This window comes from Molothrus aeneus, chromosome 1 (genome assembly GCF_037042795.1).
Source record: "Molothrus aeneus isolate 106 chromosome 1, BPBGC_Maene_1.0, whole genome shotgun sequence".
NCBI lineage: Eukaryota > Metazoa > Chordata > Aves > Passeriformes > Icteridae > Molothrus > Molothrus aeneus.
The window spans coordinates 67,954,738-67,974,246 of NC_089646.1; the positions used below are offsets into that span (position 1 = coordinate 67,954,738).

The following is a 19,509-nucleotide window of genomic DNA, read 5'->3' on the forward strand; positions in this document are numbered from 1 at the left end:
ACATCCGTATTGGTCCTCTGGGGCAGTTCTCATCACAGTGAAAACGGAGCCCTCGCTGTCCCTGCTGGCTTCCCAAAGCCGTTCATTGCCTGGAATACGCTACTCCATTGTTTATGGCTCACAGTGTGCACATCACTCTCACAGTGCTGTGTTTTGGTTTGTGGGTTTGGTTTTTTTTTTAAAAAAAAAGGGAATACAGGCTACTAAAGGGCATGGAGTATTTCCAGCTCAAGTCTTGAGCCATATCAAGGCAGGTGATTTCTGCAAGCAGAAATCAGGACGGCAATAAAGCACCCAAAGCAAAGAGGAGCTGAGGGCTCTGAACTGCAAGGAGAGGAAGATGGGAAGGTTTGCAGTAATAAACAAATAATAAATGGATTTCTTCTCCATATTCATATAGCAAGCTCAACATGAGCAAAATCAGGCAAAATCCTTCCTCTCTGAGCCAGTATTTCACACAGTGCACAGTCCATTGCATTCTATGAGTATAAAACCTATGTTTATGGATGCATGAGTGCATGCAGACATATGTGCATGTGCATACACCCACATATAAGAAATCACAACCTCCATGGCACTTCCTATATTAAGTGGTGATGCAGAAATCCTCTTGCTGCAACCACATTTGACTTGCTGTTCATCCAGTGACATTTGCACCTGATCAGGTGCATAGGGCTAAGACACCTGCCTCCGGCTTGTTTCATCGTGTAAGATTAGGAAATGTGCACCAGGAAATGTGTACCAGGTAATACTGCATCTAGCTACTTGCAAGACAGCACTCAAGGTGCAAGTTTCCAACCATTTTCCCTTCTCACCTTTGCAACGCTTTTCCTCCTAGAAGAGCTGAATATCAGGACCTTCTTCCATGCTGTGGAAGGTCCTGAAGCTGAAAATAAGAGATTTGTCTTGTGTTCTTCCCTCTGCTCTGGTAACCTGAATCACTTTGGGCCAGGCATTTAATGGATCTGAAACCCTCTTTGTCCACTGGAAAGGGGCTACACTAAGATCATCTGTAGAGCCCTTAGATAACATTGATGAAATGCACTGCAAAGCCTAAACCGAGAAGACAAAAATGTAAGCAGTGTCTGACTGACCCGGAGCAATGCTCCATGTAGGAATGCTCTGCCTCTTACAGCCACAGCAGCAAGTGCTGCCTAGTGAGAGCCAGCCTGGCCACCATCCATGGCCCATTATCCCCAACCATTCCTAGCACCCACAGTCATCAGAACAGAGGTGTTGGAGGGCCCTCCTCTGCCTATTCCATTTAGTAAGTGTTTATAGTTACATTTTTCACAAATGTGCTGCTCTGACGGGTCACGTTGACAGGGACCTCAGATGTGTCCTGCTTCCTCACCATGGTCTATTCCTTGCTTTCTTCCCCCCCAGTAGAGGTAGGGGAAGGAAAAACCCTTGTCTGTGCTAAAGATAAGTGGAAATCTCAAAGACAGTCATGGGTTTAAGAAATCAAATAAGTAGTAATTAAAAATAAGTGGGCAGAGGTCGTACATTCCCTTGCCCCATCTGGAAATGCAGTGGTGGATTTAGTATGCCAATATTGACACTGTAATTAATCACTGCTTCTAAAATACTCTGTGAGTGGAAGCCTAACACAGTCAAACTTATTATTAATAATCATAATTCTAGTATCATTTAGCTTTTTATTATTACATTATCATGCATTAATATTATATAAGAATATTAATAATGCTGATAGTATGTCCCTTAATATGGAAAGAGTAAAAAGACCAGTACCACTTATTAAAGACTTTCCCTGTATTTTAGACAGTAGTCACTTTATCATTTTATCATTGAAATTAACTGCACAGTCACAGGCTGGGCTAGTCCTAATTAACAACAACAACAACAGAAAAAGAAATACAATGCACTCCAGTAAATAGAAGCAGCCCCCTCTTTCTCCCACCTCTCCCCACCCTGCCTGCCCGATAGTGCAAAATACATAGGGGACCCTGTTGTCATAGTAACTGGCATTACAGCTTGCTTTCGATAATTAATGGAGGGCTTTGCTATTACAGTATTCTTGAAATTTCACTTTCCCCTGTGCTGCACTGCAGAATGCAGTATCATTTCCCCATTCATAAATATTTCATTACCACAGTCTGCTGTGTTTCATCATCACTGATAACACTCAGACTAATCCACCCATTGCTGAATTCATGTCGCCCTGTCGGCAGAGCAACTTTCATTTCCTCCTTCCACTTCTGCAGTCTTCATTTTTCTTGTTCAGTGTTCTCCTGCTGCAAAACTGTCATCGTAGTCTAAGTACAGAGACCTTTATTTTTCTTACTGTGAAAAATAAGCGAGTGGTGAAAGCTCTGCCTGAGCAAATCCCGCACAGACACACGCAGGCGCAATGTTTGCACCACTGATGTAATTTGTATGTTTCAGAAAACTGAGATATTTAGGTCATCAAGGGAGAGGAGAATTGTGAAATGTTGCTGTAGCAGGAAACTTGGAGTCTGATTCAGCAGATTACAGGGGTACCTTCAGACACATGCGTTGTCCCTCCAATGACAGCTGTGAGGAACAGAAGTGACATTCCTATCCAGAGGAACTGTTGGAGCATAATACATTTGGTAACTAACATTAGTAGAGAACATCCAAAGCCAGTGGGGCAAACAGCTTGGAAATACACATAGCAAGAAGGAAGTAATAGAGAAATGGTTTAATTTTTTTTCCTTAATATCAAAAGCCTCAAACAAATTAACTCTGATATGCTTGCATACATAGCTTTTACCAATATCCATGCAGAAGGAACTGGATTTTCCTTGTTGAGCCTCCCTTGACTTATTTTTCTTCTCTTTTTAAGTGCTTTTCTCTTTTATGTTGCCATCCCTTTGAAAAAAGCTGGTGGTGAAAGACTGTGAGACCTGAAAGAGTCAATTGCAAGGTGTCTCTTGTGTAACTCTGTGATAGACTTGCCTTAGATTGCCTTTCCAGAGGAGACTAGGGAGGCCAAAGGGAAGGAAAATGCCGTTTGTAACCTGTTTGACAGAACACTGCACAGAATCTGGCTTGTTTTGTAATAAGTATCACAGATGGGATGTAGTTTTCCTTTGGGAGGGGTTAAATCCTGGATAAGGAATCATGGCACAAATAAGCATTAGTGGAGACCACGGCATGCAACTCTTGACAGGCACTATATAAATGTATAAATGTATATATAAATGTGTGAGGAAAATTTGTTTCATCTATTCTGCACATGGCAGAAATAGCTAGGTAAAAAATTGCACAGCCCATGCAATAAATAGCAGTTATTTGCCTATGCCATGCAATCTGCAAGACCTGCTAGGATGTCATTTATGTTGACACATTTAAAGAGAGAAGCTCTGCAAATCCATTTTCTTCCAAGCATCATAAAAAAGCCCTACATTTTGTTTGCGTATTTCCAATTCAGATTTGGCAGTTTCATGTAGCAAGAAGAGAACACTGCAAAGGGGCTGAGGGATTCTTGGGTATTATTATTTACCTTTTGCAAAATAAAATAAAATAATACAATACAATTTTGAAAAAAAAAAAAACCTTTTAAAATGATTTAAAAAATTAAATCTGCTTTTACAAATTCCATTCCTTGCTAGGAACCATAATAATCTTCTCTCCCGTACTATAATTTCCCAACCATCAACCACAAATGCATACATAGAATAGAGGAATCCACATCAGCCCAGGGATTTTTTTCCTCTCTGCATGGGACATGACTCTTACGAACAAGCTAAATTTCTAAATGATCTGGTGGAGTCTTTCACTCAGTGTGTGCTGGGAGGGAGAGTCTCACGGAGTCAGACAAATACCAGTCTAAGCCAAGAGGGCCTATGCCAATACTCAGAAGGAAAGTTTACAGTGTCAGTTAAATACAGGACAAAGACCCTAATTGCTTTCCGTCCTCTGAGTGAATCTCCAAGTGTCTCCTCTGTGTGAATCCCTGTTAAAAGATCATCCCTGGAAAGGGCGAGTCCAAGCACGCTTAGGGTGGGCTCAAGCTTTTGCTCCTGTAACTCAGGCAGAAGATGCTGACCTTGTCTGAGCACATGATGGCCCTGTCTCCCCAGAGACATCCAGAGCTCAGCCCTTCTGAGCAGCCTAGAGGGCTGGCATGAGTTTAAACCCAGCTGGCAGCCACCCATCTTCATCCCGCTGCATAAACCCCTGTGCAACCAAAAGGCTTCCTCTTGAGGAGCATCCTACTCCCGAGCAGGAGCAGCCAGCTGGTGATTTTTCAGCAAAGCTGGACATGACGTGTGGGAAACCCCCCAGTTTGCCAAGCATTTTGGGAGTGAAACTCAGAGGAGCTGCAGCCATGTTCCCTGACAGCCCCGAAAGCAAAGCCATTTCCGTGAGGAAAAGTGAGCCCTGGTTCCCCACGCAATCACCCGGCTGCCTCCCGTGGTGTTCCTGGCACACAAATACTTGTGCTTGGCCTTCAGCCATCCAAGAGCTGTCAACATGCAGCTCTTCAACTGCACAGCTCACAGGGGCTTTCTTCCTTGCTTTTTTCAGGTTTAGAAAAGGGAAAAGAGCAGGCAGATGAGTTTTGTGAAGTATCTATCTCCTTGCTCTGAGAATTTGTTGTCAGTAACATGTGAAGAGAAATTACTCTTGATAATAAAGGCTATGATATCTTTTCTCTACTGTTTCGGACAGAAATATGTGCTTGAGTGTGTGGGTGTAAGAGAGAAAGCAAGAGAGTAAGTGCCTGCGTGGGCTTATATGCAATTGCCATTTTATCTTGTTTTTCTTTTAGGTTTCCCTATGCTTTCCCTAGCTTATAAAGATATTTTCTAGGCCCCTGTCTGCTTCCTCTCATCTTCAGAAACTCAGTCAAATTTTCACCAGTAAGTGTGGCTCACAAGGCACTTTTCATGATTTCCTTTGTAAAATCTATGATCCCTAACCTGCAACTATGTCCATTTGTATGTTGCTTCATCAGCAGGAAAGTTCTTGCCAGTTTTTCCTCCAAACTCTAAAATACTAGCAGCAGAGAGCAAGGAAGTTCATGTCATTTAACATGCCACCCTCTAACCCCTTGGTCCTTTCCCCATTTCAAAATTGACCCTTCTGACACCCTCCAATTTCCCTTGAGGCAATTTTTAGCATCTGCCTCCCACCAGCTCTCTTGCTGCCAGCAGGCCATTCAGCGCTCTCAAGATCCCAGTCACACAACCTGAATGATGAGGGTATCCTTCCCTGCTCTTGCTCTAGGCTCTGAGGGGGACTGATGCCTCCGGGGCTGGCTGGAGGAAAAGCCCTTATGCTAGGAATGTCGCTGACCCAGGGACGAAAGGAGTACCTGGGAGCAGCACATATGAAATGATGAGTATAAAGCAGGCCAGGAGATGGTATTCACCAGTTTTCACCACCAAGTCCTGGCAGAAGGGCTTCAGAGATACAGATTCCTATCCCACCCACTCCATCACCAAAAGGCCAAGGGAAAGCTACGCTGAATTTCTCTCTCCACAGTGGTTCCCTGTCGCAATAGGACACGAAATGAACGACACGCACATGCTGAAATGTCTAAGGTTACAAAGCACAGTTTATGTCTGACTCCAAGATTTATAGACTTTCAAAAGTGACCATGGATTGGAGGATGCAATTGCCACCTCTCCAGCTACACTGGTTAAACCAACAGTCCATCAAATTTCTCTCCTTCTAGAAAGGAACGCAAACCAATCTTTATTTACATAAAAATGTGTGAGAAACTCCATTACAAAAATGTAAACATCAGAAGGCTTAGAAGAACTTAGAAGAACAGGGTGACAGTTCTTCACATTTTGGCCCATTTGTTCATTGTAGGTGAGCTGGAGAAGAGGAAATCCCAAAGCTCAGCAATGTCTCCTGCAAGCCCAGACCCAGAAAACCAGAGCTATTTCCAAGTGCAGCCTTGATGCTGTAAGTTATCCTGAGCAGCATTTATCACTCTCCCCTTGCCTTGCCGCGCTCAGCGGTTCTGCCACCATGGCAACCAGCTGGAGTTTGGGGATGGTTTCGGAGTGGCCCCTTCTCAGTGTGCCACATCAGGTACCCTGGGTGGTCCCTGCATGCCTGGGGTGTGCCCTGATGTCAGCACAAACCTAGTTAAACATCCATACTAATGCAGTGGACCGTGCAGTGTTACCTCTGGAAGTCTCAAAGCACATGGCGAAGGAAAGCTGGCATTATCATTCCCACTTTACAGGCTGGAGCACTGAGGGGATGTGAATTGTTCATGGTCTCTCTGGTCAGTGCCCCTGCAGGAAATAAAAAGGAGATTCCCAGCTCCCCTTTCAGTCAATCACACAATTTATTATGGTACTTATACTTTCCTGACCAATTAACATCTGTCCTCTGTTCTGTGCCTGGATTTTGGAATTACATTCCTCCTGTATCTAATAGGAATTTAGCACTTAAGTAGGAAGCAATATTCTCTGATTCATTCATGCCATGGCTTTTCTGCGAGATCCCTTGCATCACATCCCTTTCCATCCTTTTCCAGCCTCCTCATAGCAGCAGCCAACAAGCAAACAGAGGGATGGGATCCACAGCCTCTTGCCAGGAGCCATCCTTTCCCTAAAGCAAGACAGTGCACCCAGGCTGAGGGTTGCATCAGGTAACAGCAGCTGAACCACCCACGCTTTGAGAGATTTTCTGTGGCATCACTAAGAAAGGTAGGATTTCTAAGGTGCCTAAATGGAAAAGGAATAAAAGTCATTCTTTCATAAAATAAAGAAGTTGAGAAACAAACATCCTACTTATAGTCAAATACTGATTTACAGTCTAAGACCTGGGACTAGTTGAAAGGTTTTAGAGAGAAAAAATTTACATAAGAAGGTTCAAAAAAAAAAAGCCACTTGCAATTTTGGCAGCTCAAATGGTGGAAGCTGCTGGTGTTATAATTTTTTCAGCTGCCATAACACTAAGAACCTGCAAGCCCTGGGAAACCCAGATCATGAAGGTTTACAGTAGCTGTAAGCTGAAAACTGTCACATCAGTTGTTTATAAATAAATTTTTTTTTGGCTCTGTTGTTTTGGAAGCAGGAGAGTGGCAGGATTTTATCTCAGGCCAGAAGTTATGGGGTTTTTTGATGAAACACTAAAATTTCTGATGGATAAAGTGACAACTCTAGCTCCTAACAACCTCTATGAATAATATAAACATTAAAAGGAAATTTTTTACTGATTCTTGCATGAATAGCTAACAGACAAAAGAACTAAACCTGTAGTGACTGTCGAAAAAAAATCTTAAATATTGCTAAACCTGTATAAAATATAGAGGTAGACAAACTGTTCAGTACCCGAGCTACTCAGTAGTCAATGGCATTTTATACAGGAATGTTTTCCCCCTTCATTAACAAATGGATAGCATTTGATTAATTGTACAGCTAACACATACTACATTAAACACAGTCTTGCAGATCATGTAAATGAGAACAAACAATTTTTAATGCCATGTGAGTCAGTTCCACGGTGAGCATGTGGCTCTAGAAGGATGACATGTTCAACAAGCAAGTTCTTGCCTGGCTCATTTCCTTCCTCTTTCAACTGATTCCTCAAGGCTGTTGTCTAAGAAGTCTAATTTCATGAACAATAAACAATGCAGAACATCTGTATTTTGGCCACTATCTTTCAGATTTCTGATTGCTTATTAAAAAAAAAGAAGAAAAAATAGTTGTTCCCTATGTGAATGACAACACACACACTTCAGTTTAAAATTACAATATTAAAACCAGTTAATACTATATATTCAGCTTTTCCAATCTGTCTGTTGTGGTTCCATACAAAAAACATAATATTTCACATTTTCCTATTTTTTCAAAAGGGCTCCCTTCTTGTCTTTGCTAAAAGAAACTAGATTTCCCTCGTTCTCCAGGAATTTAGAAGCTGAAGTCAGGACTCTCAAGAGGGAGATAAAAACTGCATAAGGAGGCCAGTCCAGCATGTCTCAGCTCAGGGTCATGCTAGTTTGGCAGACTTCCCCCTGCCCACCCAAAAGGAACCAGGGAAGCCTGGTCAATATTGCCAGATCCTGCTGCTTTAAGAGCAAAGACATGGGGAAAGGAAGTTGCACAAGAAACTCCTGCCTAGATAATTCATCAGTTAATGAAATTCTGCCAAACCAAGACAATTCTTCTACAGTTTCAGTTACAGAAGTTATACTTTATACCCCATCTTGAACTGCTGCCATTAAAACAGGTTGTTTCAGTGCAGTGGTTGCTGCATTTCAGTGTCAGCTACAGCAATTTCACATTACATGAATGGGAACACCCCCAAACCTGAGATCTGCTCTTGGATACTTGGGACTGCTAGGACTCTTTAAAAATATGTCATTACCACAATAATTACCTATGTAACAATTTTCACTTTCCTATTTGCAAAGCTATTTTTGAATATTGCCATTAACCTAAGGAACTCTCAATCTGGCACTTTCCGTGACTATCAGACAAACTCTACAATTTGTTTCTTTTAGTTCTTATTGTTAATATTTTTGCTCAGTGTTATCTCCCTGTTACCCCCTAAGCTAAAAACCAGTCAAAAATTCATTACAGAGAGCATTATATCCTAGGAGCTAGAAATGGAAAGGATCTATTAGATCACCACTCCAGCCAATTTACACTTGTTCCCTGAATTACCTTTCCTAATGTTTTGTCCATTTTGGCTTAAAAAAAGACAAAGCAGTTGGGCTCCTGCCCTTTCCCTTGGGAGGCTGCTTCACAGCAAAATAGATCTCACTGTCAGGAAATTTTACCTTACTTTCAGTCTGACTGTCACACTATTAGCCCTTGTTATATCTCTGCGTGTCACACCAAGAATTCTGCTCTCATGCTCAGGAGAGTGGGAGGGTGTTCGTGCTCATCAGAGCTCTACATGTCTCACAAACCACACATTTGTTAGTCATTCCTGAGCTGGGCTCTGCATCAGTTTATATTTTAACTCATCTACCTGTGCTTTCATCTCTCCTGATCAACTCTGTCACTCTCCTCCAAAAACTTCCCAGATTTGTCAGTACCTTTCTGCTTACCAGGGCCCTGGTGTTGACTGTGCTGGATATTTTGGGATGTGGGACAGCAGGCAAAGCTAGATGACAGGTCCAAACCAACCCAAAGCGTACGTTCTTTTTAACACAGCTTAGCTAAACTCAGCTTCTTACCACAGGACATGAATGACAGAAGTTCACACGGGCACAAGGGGAAACAGAAAAGGTAATGCAAGAAAAACAATGCATTGAGAGCTCCTGCATCTATAATCCTGTATGTAAGAGCCTGGACTGCCAAGCTATGCTCATCATGTGGAGCATGATGTTATTTGATAACTTGATGAAATGCTTTCATGTACACTTGCCAGCCTTTCACAAGAGGAAACGTGTTTCAGACACCACCATGGGAATCCCAGCTTTTGTGAGCACTGGGGATGTGCATTGGCCTTGGAGCAGGCAAGGACCAGAGAAAGTAGGAGCACTGCTGTTCTCTGCACTCTCATGTCCAGAGAGACGCCCTGCAGGGCTAAGCCTTACCAGCAAGCATTTCATCCCCTTCCTTACAGCTGATCCAAGGTGCCCAAGAGCTCTTGAGAGGGGAAATTAAATCTTCTGGCAGACCAGGCATGCTAAATCCCCAGGCAGTAACTGTGTAGCTCTTGACACAATTTCAGTACACACACCAGACTGAGATCCTTGCAGGAGACACATACACAGAGGACCATAATGCTGTGAATGTGCCGCCAATTGCTTCTTCAGCCTCACTTAACATGTACTTTGAAAAGAAAAGAGTGGAAGTATTGGGAAAATGAGATGCCTGGTGACCCTTGTTGCCTCACAGTTTCCTTCTTTCATCTTTTGTCTCTCAGTCACTGTAACACTTCTGGTTGGATTTGGGTGGAGGAAGCTTCCAGTGTAAAGCACTAAATGCCACTTCAGTGCAGAGAAGCAGAGAAGTGGGGCCTGATCCCAATCCAGTGCTGTAAGGATCGGGTAAAGCACCAAGGTCCTCCTCCCTTCCCTCATTCCTGAGGGCATTTGCCACCTACAGAATGGGACTCAGGCACTGCATCAGAAATCTGTGAGACAAGACCATCCCCTCAGTCTCTCCAGCCTTCAGTTCATGTGATAAAGGTGTATCGTTTGATCTTCTTTGGAAAAATGCTTCAAGATCCCTAAGATCTTGTAGGAAAGGTCAGGGTTACAGCTCCTATTAAGGAAAAGTCCCCCATATATGGAGAGATTTGCCTTTTTAGGTAGGCACTGGTTGGAAGGGTTTAATAACAAGCCTACCCTACCCCATTTACAGAGTGTGCTTTTCCAGAGAGTTTCCTGGACAGTCCCATACATGAAACTCTGGTTTTATGTACAAAATAACTCAATGGCCATGGAGGAAAGCCCAGTGTTTAGCTCAACATCTGGACTGTACATGTGGTTCCCAGGTGGAGATGGCCATGTATGGTGCGACTTGCATCTACACTGAAAAATGACCTTTTCCCTGGCAGCATGGAACAGTTGCTGTCTGAATGCAAGGCCAACTGTCCCACATGGATCATCTCACATCCACTTCCCTCTGGGAAATGTCACTACTTTTCTTCCTTTTAACTCTGTCTCCACTGGAACATCAGTGCTAGGAGAAGCATTCTTCCAGCTGACTTCCCTCAAAGCCCAGAGAAGGTGATAGCAACCAACAGACCCTGTAAATTAAGAACCACTTTCCCCTCTTTGCCCCATCCTAGGCAGAAGGTGTCAGGGAACAAGCAGAGAAGGCACAGCCAGTGACCACAGATATGTGTCCAAACAGAAAGGAAGCCATAAAACTACCAAGCAATTTTCCAAACATGAATGAAAGAGCCTTCAGTGGAAAAGCTGTCCTCTGTTGGAGCCCCACAAGCTGCACTGATGTAGAAATGCTACCACTGCACAAACCTGCCCTCTAGTAAAGACCAAAACTGACTTCTATGCATAATTTTTAAAAGGCTAAATTTTTTTTTGTCATTATGGCAGGATATTTAAGTAATTCCAATGTCTTTTATAAAGTTGGCCTTTCTATAAAGTCAACTTTCTTCCCTGGAGGCAGAAAAAGACCTGCATTGTCACCAGCAGCAGGTGTTTCACAGGAGCCTAAAACAGATGCCAGAAAGTCTTTCAGGCTGAAAAAAAGTCTCAAGTGGGAAAGGGAGTTCTCTGCCCAAAATTTGATTGATCTTTGAAGGGACAGTGCTCAGAAGAGTGTTGGCTCTCTGACAGCATGAGGCATCAGAAAGTATTGAATTTTTCTCGGAAAAATGTGATTTCTGTGTATTGGGGCAAAGCAGCAGAGAGAAAAATCTCTAATCAGAGAGAATATAGGGAACAACAACCCAGCTTGTGTGTCCACAGCACAGAAATGAGACTCGCATAACCCACTCTGATTTCATATGTATGTGACATACAAATAGCACAATATGGTAAGGTATTAAAAATCTTCTTAGCAAAGCTGGGCTGACCTCCTTATTCAAACATAAGAAGTAATGCTGCAAGACCAGGAACATCAGGAAATAATTTAATTCTTAACCAAATTCAAATTTTTGTGTTTCTAACAAGCGGAAAAGAAAATGACGCAGGCTATATAGTACAATAACAGCAGCTTGTAAACACAAAGAAGGTTGCTGTTATTATTTATCAAAATATATTTGTAATCATTTTCTGGAAGTACATGCAAGGGACCATGCTGGGCATCACGTTCTTACTAATACACCTGAACTTTCAGTCAGGATACTCTTAATTATTCCTTCCTTGCAGGTCTGCTATTTCTCTGTCTCCTTGCTTAAGGAAGGAATGCTGTGTGCAATGGAGAGGGGTGTTTGGGCTTCCACTGCCAGTGACCTTCCCTGACTGTTGGATCCAAACACATGCATGCTGGACTTCAATTGAAGGTCTCTGAGGCATGATGTTCCAGCAAACTTTTGGAAAAACAGCAGCTGAGAGGAGACACCCAAGCATTAACACACATACTCGGGGAGCATCGATCTGTTTTTCTTGGCCCCGGCGTGAAAACCTTCTGAGCAAGCTTCTGGCAAGGCAGCAGGCACTGACTGGGGCATTCTGGTAGAAAGGGGAGAAGAGCTGAGGTCTGGAGTCATGGGAAGGAGATTAACCAGAATTTAGGAGATTGCCAAAGAAAGGAAGTGCTTCAGGGTAGGGCCCAGGGAGGTAAGCTTATGTGTACCGTGAGCATAGGACAGGGATTTTATGGCATTCGGGCTCCAACCATGTTGCTGTGCAAAGCACAATGTGTGCTCAGAGTCTCCAATGTCCAGTCAAGAGCTTCCTGTGGACACTGAGCAGACATCTCTGGAGAGCTGTTTGGTGATCCCAGATGGTCCTGTTCCTCCTGAAAGCACCACCAAGTATATGAACACCCAACAAGAGGGGTCTTGGTGTGGGTACAAGTCAGACTTTTGACTTGAGTTTGTCAATCACTCCCCTCACGATCTGGAAGACACAAACAAACCTATGGATATACACTTCCATTCCCACATGTTTTATCCACTTCCTATACTGAGAAAACCTATCTTATACTGAGATATGTCACTAATGACCCTGTGAATGATTATTAGTTTCTCTACCACCGATGAGTAAAGATTTGGCATGAGAATCAATAATTCCTTGAATTAATCATCAGTTACAGCAATATGACCAAAAAGCCTGGCTGTGCATGTTAATTATTTACTATGTGCCTATGCAAAGGCAGGCAGCCAAAATCACATCCGTGCCTCCCTGGAGCATGGTGGTAGGGAAGACAGTTCAGCACTTTGAGCCCAGGACATGAGTGCTTTGCTTCTCATTTACCCTGTGATCACTCCCTAAATCTGTTCCCCTCCTCCTGAATGACACTGGTGTCACCATAGCCACTGAGTGCTGGGTTACAAAATCTTTCAAGTGACTTTTGGACAGATTCCTCAAGTTTGGACTTTCCATCCTGTACCGACATTGTTGAAATCCCACAAGCAGTTAGTCTAGCAGGGGTCTAGTAAGTTTTTAGTCCTGACCCCTGGCCTTGATGTGCCTCCCATTTGTGGATGGGGGTGGGAACAACCATTCACATGCATGCAGATTCTGCTGAAAGTTGGCTGCACAGGCAGCACATTGTGAGATGCAGCTAATTGATGCTTTGCTGCAGCAAACATCAACACAGCACTCTGGCTGTGGCACACGGTGAAGCTGCAGGCACTAAAATAAAAAGAGAACAATCTACTGCCCATTTAAGTGGCAGCTGCTCCAGATGACTGCAGTGCTGCCCAGCAAATTACTGAGCAGGCAGAGGGGCAATTCCCTGGACCACGTGTTAATCGCCTACATCCAGAGGGTGAGAACAGAGAGACCCTGCAGTAATGTGGTGCAGGAGCAGAGGCTTTAGGCTGTGGCATAATAAATCTCCCTGCCTGCAGCCTGGCACTGTGTCTTCACCAAAGTTATACCAAATTTCAACAGCAAGAACTGTATGAGAAAGTAAGCAAAACTGAAATGAGAAAGCAAGGTCGTGTCAGAAGTCCAAGTAAAAAATGCAGACTAAACCAGACTCTACTTAGTTAACAGTGGGCATAGATAGAGTAACAGGCCATCTGACAAAAGCACAAAAGCACAAAAACTGCCAAACATTTGCGTGCATCAGATGTTAATGATGATCAAACCTTATACAACACAGTCTGGGGAAGTCAGTGCCTTCACCCAGCATATGTCCATGCTCTGTTTTGAACTGCAGTTGTCTCCTCTGAGATAACTCAGCTTAAAATTCTGATGTGGTTGTACCAACATTTAAAAGCAGGTAGCAAGTACCAATGGCTGGTTTCTTGTGCCCCCTACAAATTTGTTCAAGGTCATCACAAGACTGCTTCAGTTTTGGTGGCCCTTCAGAGACAATGCTCACATATCTTAAAATTTGATCAGGTTGTGTGTAATTAGTCAATATGGCCTGTTCTACACAGAAAGCAAATCTGTTTTACAGAAACAGTCATCTCTGAGCAAAGACACACAGCAGACAGTAGCTGAAGAAAGCTCTGAGCTTTAAAAATATGGCTACTTATTTCAGAGCTGAAGTACAAAGCCATTTTCTCCCCTAGATGATAGCAATTCAGATGGAGATATTCACCAACTAGCAAGCCTGAAATACCCAGCACAATCATTTTAGAGGCTCACAATGAACCTGACAGAATGTCCTTGTGCATAAAACTGCTTCTGTGTGTGTTTGGGGTGGGGGTGGCAACACAGAGTGCTTTCTGAGCCTGGCTTAACCAACGAGCACCAGTCAACCTTCAGTCAACCCACAATGAAGACAAGGTTCTTTAGTTTTGCCCAAATATGAACTCAATGAGATGGACATAATTCTGTTTTGCAGGGCAAGACTCCCTGTGTTTACTTCAATGAACCACCAAAGAGTCCTGTGTTGACTGTGAGTTTTCCTGGGACAGGTGAAATGCACCAATCACTGCAGATAAAAACTACCAAACACATGAAAAGCCCACAACTTTTTTTTTCCATTTTTTACAAAAAGTTATCCCTTCACGAAATTATTCAAGGACTGAGACCAATATGTCAGTAGTTGAGAAACTCAATACAGGTGCAGAGTAAGAAGCCAGTAAATTCAGTGCTGCAGTACAGCCACCAGCTGCAGAAGGGACTCTCAGTGGAAGGGCAATAATGACCACCAGTGGTTTACTAATATAGCTTGGATTCCCAGTAGAAAACTGATTTCAGATTTCTGTGACTGTTTGATCCCACCTGGCAATGCCATGGCAGAGGTGACTGTAGTCTCAAGGATAAAAACACAGAGCCATTTCCTGCCTATCTAGATCACACCACCTTTCCACTGCAGCACCTTTAAAAAGAACATCAGAACAAGGTAAGGCTTAGTGCACCATAAATCTGCTCCCTTTTACTGGGAAGATCCCAAACTGAGCACTAAAACTAAATCTCTGGTCTTTCAGGAATCACGGTTAGCTTGAAAACCAATGGCAACTAAGAAGAAAACTAGCACTCACAACATTCAAACAGTACATACTGTTCAGTCACACAGATGCCCAGCCAGTACTCCTGTAGCTTCTTTTGCTACAATTGACTTTTCCTTCTTTTATTAAAGGATGCTGATATAAAACCCAGAGGCACACAAAAACATACACAAGGAGCTGATAAAAACAAGAAGCAGTGTATTGTGCCTCTCACTAGTCAGTCAGCATGGCCATTAATTACTTAAATGCTGCTCTCCTTAATATTTCCACATGGCATGGTATCACTTTTGTATTTGGGAACTCATCCCCCTTCACTAGACTTGGAGCTCATCCAAGGCTGGGAGATATTCATGAGACAGATTATAGGGTAGCAGAGACCAGCAAGGGATCTTACCTTGGCAGTGACGTTGCTCTTGGTCTTCAAGCCAGTTCACCCATCTTTGTGCTAAACATGTCTTGAGAAAAGCCAAGTGACAGCAGAGGGCAGCCCTTTCTTTGTCAGAGTTGGTCACTGACTCTCCCAAGGACCTTCCTCAGTCATACTCCCACCAGGATCAGTCCAGTCTCTGAGGTCCTGTTGGCATCCTGTGTCTCTGATCAGCAGTAAAATAAATCATGGCTTTTACAACCTTGGGATTCTAATGGGGTCTCTGTCGGCACCCACAAGGGATCACATGGTTTGAGAGTTTACTACTACCCATAGCAAATTTCTCAGTAAAATTAAGGTCAAGCTTTGAAGGGAAGATCATATTTGCCAGAGGACAGGAGCAGAAAAGTGCAACACTGATGCCTTTTGATCTGAGGTCTGCTTTGCTGCTTGTGGTGAATCCTTGCCAGAACAATAGGTTTTCAGAGTAGGTTAATCCTAGAACATATATGACAAAGGCTTACCTAAGCTAAACATAGCCAAGTATTTATATTATGCTCACAGCCAGCCCATATGATTTTAAAGGCCTTCATATGACTGAATCACACTTGCTCCTGAAGAGGCTGTTTGGTTTTTAATCTTAATGGTTTACGTTATTGCCTGAAAGCTGCTCCTACGAAAACATGTACTCCAGAAGATGATCCCATGGTGTCAGGCCACCTTCAGGGAAAGCATCCCATTTCCCCTTTATCCTATTAGCTGGTGAGATTAACTTTTCAGGTTTCAAAGGATAACACTACTCCACCAGTTCAGCTTCCTGGCTGTTGCAGGAAGCCTGTGCTCACTGGAGTGCAATTCAGACACAGAGAATCACAGAATTGTTTAGCTTGGAAAAGAGCTCTAAAATCATTGAGTCAAACACAGCTGATGTTAGTGACTGGATATGGGCTGATCCTAGAACACCCAAACTGCCTTCAAAGCCAGACATGAAGTCACGTGGCTGCAGCGGAAAAGGCTCAATGTCCTATTTTCTGCTCCTTGTTTTTCCCAGATTTCTATGCCCTCAAAACTGGCAGATCAGATTCAAAGAAGGACTGAAAGATTTGGGGAGTAGAAAAGGGAAACCTCACTAATCAAGAAATTAAAAGGGAACTCTTGTGACCTACTTCACCACAGATGTTCTCCTGTTTTCCCAAGAGACTTAGTTCTTTCATACAGCACACAGGTTATGGTAGTCTCTCCACAGACAATTTCATCAATTAGGATCCACATTATCTGCTGCCCTGTGTGACAGCATCAGTCATGCCCTGTCTTGGAACAAGTACTGCTCAGTGCAGTTCAGGGAAGTCCTCCTCCTCCTCCTCCTCCTTCTCATGTCATCACTGAGAATTCTGAAAAGGTGAAGGATTAAGGAGACTGAGAAACATCAAATGGGCTAGGCTGTATTTATGGATCTTAGTAGATGATGGTTTAAAAATAATCATGTAGGTTTTTCTGATGCCTAAATGGCACCCATTCTTTTTGCCTTGTAGAAAGTCTAGCATACTGTTTTCATAATCAAGTTATTTGGATAACACAACAGCAATTTAGATCAGGATTTGTTTATACAGCTAAATATGTTGAGTAATGAAATTAAAATGAGCTCTCTGCCTCTGTCACATCTGCAATAGTAACTGGCTTCATATGGTTGAGTACAAGCCTGCTGCACAGATGTTTCTTGATAAGGTATAAATCAGTGTTAGATGCTGTTTATTGCAGCATTTTTACTGCCTTCTTCTCTGAAGGAGGGAATGTTGTCTTCACAGCAACCAGATGTGACCTGCAAGACTCTATGAAATGCTATCACAAGCCAAAACAGGTCCCATATTCCATATCAGCATCTGCAACGGCTCATCAAGTATTTATCAGATCATTTGAACATTTCTACAGGGCCTAGCACCATACCACCACCAGAATTTACTTATTATAACCTGCAATGAAAAAGGAAAGCATCCTGTAAAGCAACTGGAGCCTCAAACAGCAGAAGATCCCATTTTAGTTTGGTTTCCTGCCTTAAAGGTCAAATTTCTGAGCAGACACTGCAGCTAGATAGCAAGATACTGTGAGAGATCAAGGCAGCTGCTTTTCAGGGCATTGTAGAGAAGAGTTTCTATTTACTGCCATCCTGCCATAGGTGATACCAACACTTTGCTAGTGACAGGGGAGGAGACTTATCTTGCACCGGTGTCTATGCAAAGAAAAATGAGACAAGGGAGCTCCTCCCCTGGTGAAAGCAGCAGAGCTTGGAGCACCTCACTAAGCTCTGCTCAGCTTTGTGGGAACAAGAGGATCTAACAGGAAAAACTTGCCAATGACCCAGGATTTGTAGACAGCCAAGCCTGGCCCAAACCACAGTGGCTCCTTCCCTGTAGCTGATGAAAGCAACACCCATGGGCTCTGAAGGTAAGAGAGTCAAACTTCACAAGAAGTACTTCTTGGAAGGTTTCTTGAAGCAAAATCTGACATCTCTTATTAAAAAAAAAAAAACCAAAAACTGGGATTGGGGATGGGGTGGGGTGGGGCAGGATGGATTTTTCTTGGATTTTTCTTCCCTGAACTAATCTGTGTCTCTGATTTGCTTCACTTGTTACATGGACAGAAGATCCTGTCAACACAGAAATAATGCTAAGTATTTACAGTTTAATGGAACCCAGGGACCAATTAACAACACAGAAAACCACCAGGCAGTGTATTTCTTATCGTAACAGGAGGGAAATCTTACATTACTGCTGTTCCCTCATTTCTTAAAATAAAGCACCAGCATTCCATCAATGATTTCTCAGTAGTAATGTTTATTACCTGCCAGTTTTACCATTGCCCATTCATCAATCGCTTTCTGTGCTCAGTCACAAAACCCATCTCTCTACTTGTGACCTAAAACCACCCCCTAAAAAAAAGAAGAAAAAAGAAAAAAAAAGAAAGAAAAAAAAAAAGGAAAAAAAATGAAAGAAAAAAGCAACTGTCCTCATGGCTCCAGAGCAGCACTGCTAGAACCTGCCCTCCACCCCAAGCTCCCGGACTGCTGACTCCTCAATAGCCTGATGGATGCGATGCACCTCGTCCTGCGTTAGCGTCCTCTCCGGGTGCCGGTAAATGATACGGTAGCAGTGGCTGACCTTCTTTGTCCTACAAAACACAAACCAAAAGAGGACTCATAAATACATCTGCCTGCAAATGCAAATACATGAGGCCAAACACTTACCCTCTGGATCATTTTTATTTGCGGTCTAATTTTGCCCTTGTTGCTTGAAAATCACCTGAATGCTAAGATACACAGTTCAGAGAGGCAGGACTGAACTGAATTTTAATTTTGGCAGAGGACTTTGCTGAAGTCCACCTCCTACCTTAACTTATATTGTGGTGTGGTAGCTTCTTACCAGCACAAACAACCCTCAGAGGAGGGATTCTTACCCTGTGTCATGGAAAGTAAGAGACAAAGGAGAACAGGAAACAGGAATAGAGAAAAGGGAATGATGGAGGAAAGAAAAGTATTTAAGAATTGCTGCCTAGGCAAAGACAAGTTAATGAAAAATCAGGACAAACAATTAGGTTGAGTAAGATTGAAAAAAAATCTCCTTGCTCTCCATCAAAAGCAGGCAGGAGCACCTAGTTTTGCAAGGGCATCTCTGTAATTGCAGTGCCTGTGTTACTGAATTTAAATGGCAGTTTTGGTATCCTTTTTAGTCTTAAATGGAGCCCACACAGCTTCTTCTTTCAAAGGTGAACACTCACTTCAATGAAAGACAGAAAATCTGAGGGGAAAAATAATGGGAAACCAGACAGTACCAGGCATAAGAAGCTTCTAGACTGGCAGAACTCTGCATTTAATGGCACACAAAGGCAGTCTGCAAACTTTGGGTCATCTCTCTCCTGAAAATTGCTTCATGTTAGAACCACATTTATGCCTATGATTATTTGATTAAATCTAAGGTTAGATGTGTTCACCCAGAAAGACAACTCTCAAGATATTAATTTCAACTTCAAATCCTGCTAGGAACAGGCACAGGTAATTTTTAGCTCAGAACTGTTGTTTGATACCAATTTTGTCCCACCCAACAAGGGTGGGAAGTTCGCCCTGCTCCCACTGGCAGTTTACAACAAAAAAGCTACTTCTAATTAAAGCATTTCTCCTTTTTTGTGTGGTCTGA

At 42.9% G+C, this 19,509-nt stretch overlaps 1 protein-coding gene across 10 annotated transcripts in view; it reads right to left on the reverse strand.

Moving 5' to 3' along the window:
• Positions 1-18,133: 18,133 nt before the first annotated feature.
• The window catches only part of FARS2 (phenylalanyl-tRNA synthetase 2, mitochondrial), a 231,445-nt gene continuing 230,069 nt past the window's right edge, over positions 18,134-19,509 (reverse strand). For all 10 annotated transcript variants that reach the window (XM_066558789.1, XM_066558825.1, XM_066558774.1 and 7 more), the window contains one exon: positions 18,134-18,487. In XM_066558789.1, coding sequence (XP_066414886.1) covers positions 18,349-18,487 — 139 coding nt within the window. In that variant the 3' untranslated portion in view covers positions 18,134-18,348. The remainder of the gene's footprint in view (positions 18,488-19,509) is intronic.